The sequence below is a fragment of the Chanos chanos genome, chromosome 7 (genome assembly GCF_902362185.1).
Source record: "Chanos chanos chromosome 7, fChaCha1.1, whole genome shotgun sequence".
In the NCBI taxonomy this organism is placed as follows: Eukaryota; Metazoa; Chordata; class Actinopteri; order Gonorynchiformes; family Chanidae; genus Chanos; species Chanos chanos.
In genome coordinates this window covers 48771305-48776304 of record NC_044501.1, presented here as the reverse complement: position 1 = coordinate 48776304, position 5000 = coordinate 48771305, and the positions used below count along the sequence as shown (strand labels likewise).

General features: G+C 41.9%; 1 protein-coding gene across 1 annotated transcript in view; it reads right to left on the bottom strand.

The window, feature by feature from the left end:
• LOC115816510 (adhesion G protein-coupled receptor L3) overlaps window positions 1-5000 on the bottom strand; it is a 160955-nt gene that overhangs the window by 18498 nt on the left and 137457 nt on the right. The window contains exon 18 of the mRNA XM_030779464.1: window positions 1-91. This exon is cut by the window's left edge and continues 78 nt beyond it. Coding sequence (XP_030635324.1) covers window positions 1-91 — 91 coding nt within the window. The remainder of the gene's footprint in view (window positions 92-5000) is intronic.

Below are 5000 nucleotides of genomic sequence, written 5' to 3'. Positions count from 1 at the left end.
GACCACCGTGCTTTCATTGACATACATTAGGCCAAATGCCCAGGTCAGACCCAGCAAACACAGCAAGGCTATAGCACCAATCACCCAGGACCTGGAAAACACAGACACACACACACACACACACACACGCACACACACACACACACAGGCACACACACACACGCACACAGGCACACACACACATGCACACAGGCACACACGCACACAGGCACACACACACATGCACACAGGCACACACACACACAGGCACAGGCAAAAAAAAAAATTAACAAATCCTAGAAAGACCTCTAGCTAAAGCACAGATTCTCTCTCACACACACACACACACACACGCACACAGGCACACACACACATGCACACAGGCACACACACACAGGCACACACACACACACGCACACAGGCACACAGGCACACACACACATGCACACAGGCACACACACACACAGGCACACACACACACGCACACAGGCACACACACACATGCACACAGGCACACACACACACAGGCACACACACACATGCACACAGGCACACACGCACACAGGCACAGGCAAAAAAAAAAATTAACAAATCCTAGAAAGACCTCTAGCTAAAGCACAGATTCTCTCTCACACACACACACACACACACGCACACACACACGCACACAGGCACACACACACACGCACACAGGCACACACACACATGCCCACAGGCACAGGCAAAAAAGAAAATTAACAAATCCTAGAAAGACCTCTAGCTAAAGCACAGATTCACACACACACACACACCTATACACATACACACACACACACACACACCTATACACATACACACACACACACACACACATACACACACAGACACACACACACAGACACACACACACACACTCTTGGATAGAGTGAGTGAAGATACACTAACACAAGGGTTTTTAACCTTTTTCAACATGCGCCCCCCACTTTGTCTAGGTTTGAACTCGAGCCCCTCTCCCCCTCCTTTTTAATTGTACTTGCCGGTTTGGGCCTAAAATCTCTTAATCTCGCGCCCCTCCCTTGACAGGTGCTCGCGCCCCCCCATAAGTTGAAAACCGCTGCACTAATACACTGGCCGCTCTGGTTAGTGTGAAAACACTCATGAATAAGTCATACTAGCCCCCAGTATAGTCTATCTGCACCCTGATCTACTTTATCAAACAGTAAAGCCACCACATGGCTGAAATGTCTGTTTAGAGACAAGTCCCACTCACTGAAGCTCACACCACAGACAGGTCTCATGGACAACTCTCCATAACTTTACTGGGCCTTTTTCTTATTTCTACACTGCTGGAGTGTAGTGTAGGAATGATCTTTTTTCTAGATAAACAAGACATATCTGTCCTCAGATATCCTAGGGAACCCCCTCTCCCCCTCACACACACACACACACACATACTCACATACACACACACACACAGAAACGTGCACGCACATACACACACACACACATTCAGACACACATACAATTTGCATTACTGGCTGCTGGGTTGCTATAGTTTGGTGAAATTTCATGGCGGGGTTACATGAGGTAAGTCTTCTGTTATTCTGTGCCCTGAGAGTGAGGTTGGACTTAATACCCAGGCCCAGGCACACAGCAAAAGAATGGGAGATGATTTATGCAATTGGTGCTTAAGCCATTAAACATCGTTTTTCCCAGGTTTGTCTTAATGACCTACCCAGAGAAAGCCTCTTCATCAAGCTGACTGTCCCCCAACCGCAGTAGGACGAGACCAGGCAGTCGTCAAAAAAGAAAACTTTACAAAAGAGTGTCGAGCGGAGTGCAGCGGGAGCGTGGGCTGCAGGGGTTCAGGACGTGTTTCACAGCGAAGGACCGCGCACCCAGACATTTGTTTTCTTTCTTTTCCCTAAATAACGCAGCCTAATGTTGCCTATTCAAATGAGCTGGCATCACCCTATAAAGGACAAAATGATTGAAAATAAATTGACTCTTGAAAAGATAGGGTGGGCTGTCAAAGTCCATCACTGATTCTGCAGTGTGGAAACACTCTGAAATCTTTTTATAATGAAGGATAGTCTCCATTAAAGTCCCTCTGCCATCTAAAAAAAACCATAGAGCATTAATCTCCCGATACCAGCTCTGCCCCCCCGCCCCACCCCACCCCACCCCACCAAAAGAAAGAAGGAAAGAAAGAAAGAAAAAAAAGTCCTCACAGCGTTGAAATCAGTAGCAGTAACTGGGCTGAATGCGGCTGAGTAACTGGGCTGAATGCGTGGAGAGTGGATTTAACGGTTTAACTAGTCACACTCTCACAGGTGACCACAAGACTGCCACCGTTCACTGCTTTTATTAAAGATAAAAAAAAAATGAAAAATGAGTTTCACAAAACCTCACTTCCATTAAAGGCACTGAAGGCAATATGTCTTTAAAAAGGTCCAACAAAACATGTCTGGCAGTGCACTGGGCAGCAGTGTGTGAGGTCTATGGACTAAATGAACACTGGGACATTTTTGGCATAAAATTATGTAAATACATTGTGATGACAGCAGGATGGATATTAAGTCTCCAAGTGAGAACTCTCTCACTGAACTAGTTTCTTTAAAGACAAAACATCCAAATCTTCACTGAACTAGTTTCTTTAAAGACAAAACATCCAAATCTTCACTGAACTAGTTTATTTAAAGACAAAACATCCAAATCTTCACTGAACTAGTTTATTTAAAGACAAAACATCCAGATCTTCACTGAACTAGTTTCTTTAAAGACAAAACATCCAAATCTTCACTGAACTAGTTTATTTAAAGACAAAACATCCAAATCTTCACTGAACTAGTTTCTTTAAAGACAAAACATCCAGATCTTCACTGAACTAGTTTCTTTAAAGACAAAACATCCAAATCTTCACTGAACTAGTTTATTTAAAGACAAAACATCCAAATCTTCACTGAACTAGTTTATTTAAAGACAAAACATCCAGATCTTCACTGAACTAGTTTCTTTAAAGACAAAACATCCAAATCTTCACTGAACTAGTTTCTTTAAAGACAAAACATCCAGATCTTCACTGAACTAGTTTATTTAAAGACAAAACATCCAGATCTTCACTGAACTAGTTTATTTAAAGACAAAACATCCAGATCTTCACTGAACTAGTTTATTTAAAGACAAAGCATCCAGATCTTCACTGAACTAGTTTATTTAAAGACAAAACACCCGGATCTTCACTGAACTAGTTTATTTAAAGACAAAACATCTTTTTACTGTTCCTGACGCTCTACCTAGGTCTGGTCTGAGTGCGAGTCCGCAGAGTGGAAATGTAACAGGTTTATGTAGTGACCCTAACCCTAACCCTAACCCTAACCCTAACATCTGTATCCCTACATTTCTGCCACTAGAGTATGGCCGGCTATTTCACTAAAACATTTTAAAGAGAGAGAGACAGGAAGTCTATAAGCTAGATAAAGTCAAATAACACAAACACATATACTCACACTATTAAAATTAAAACATATATGAACACCATTAAAACATACACACACAAACCATTAAACCATATACACACACACACTAAAACATACACTCACACCGTTAGAACATACACACTAGGGGCAATTTAGTATCGCCAATTTGCCTGACTTCCATTTCTTTGGACTGTGGGAGGAAACCCACACAGAACATGCAAACTCCACACAGAAAGGACCCTGGCCGGGAATTGAACCCAGGACCTTCTTGCTGTGAGGAACCAGTGCCAACCACTGCACCACCGTGCACCCTTAACAGAAAACATACATATATTATAGTTGACTGCAATCTCATACTCACACTCTCACACACACACACACAGGTTTAAAATCATGAGAGAAGACATTGTGGACATCAAGTTGAAACCATCAGCACATCGTACAACACATGATCTATAGCACACACATACACACATGATCTATATCACACACACACACACACACACACACACACACACATGATCTATATCACACACACACATACACACATGATCTATATCACACACACACACACACACACACACACACGATCTATATCACACACACACATACACACATGATCTATATCATACACACACACACGATCTATATCACACACACACACACACATGATCTATATCACACACACACACACGATCTATATCACACACACACATACACACATGATCCATATCACACACACACACACATACACACACATGATCTATATCACACACACACATACACACATGATCTATATCACACACACACATACACACATGATCTATATCACACACACACACACGATCTATATCACACACACACATGATCTATATCACACACATACACACATGATCTATACACACACACACACACACACACATGATCTATATCACACACACACATTTACACATGATCTATATCACACACACACACACACACGATCTATATCACACACACACACACATACACACACATGATCTATATCACACACACACACATACACACATGATCTATATCACACACACACATTTACACATGATCTATATCACACACACACACATACACACACATGATCTATATCACACACACACATACACACATGATCTATATCACACACACACACACACACGATCTATACACACACACACACACACACACACACACATGATCTATATCACACACACACACACACATGATCTATATCACACACACACACACATGATCTATATCACACACACAAACACACACACACACGATCTATATCACACACATACACACATGATCTATATACACACACACACACACGTGATCTATATCACACACACACACACATGATCTATATACACACACACACACACACGATCTATATCACACGCACACACATGATCTATATCACACACACATACACACACATGATCTATACCACACACATACACACATGATCTATATCACACACACATACACATATGATCTATATCACACACATACACACATGATCTATATCACACACACATACACACA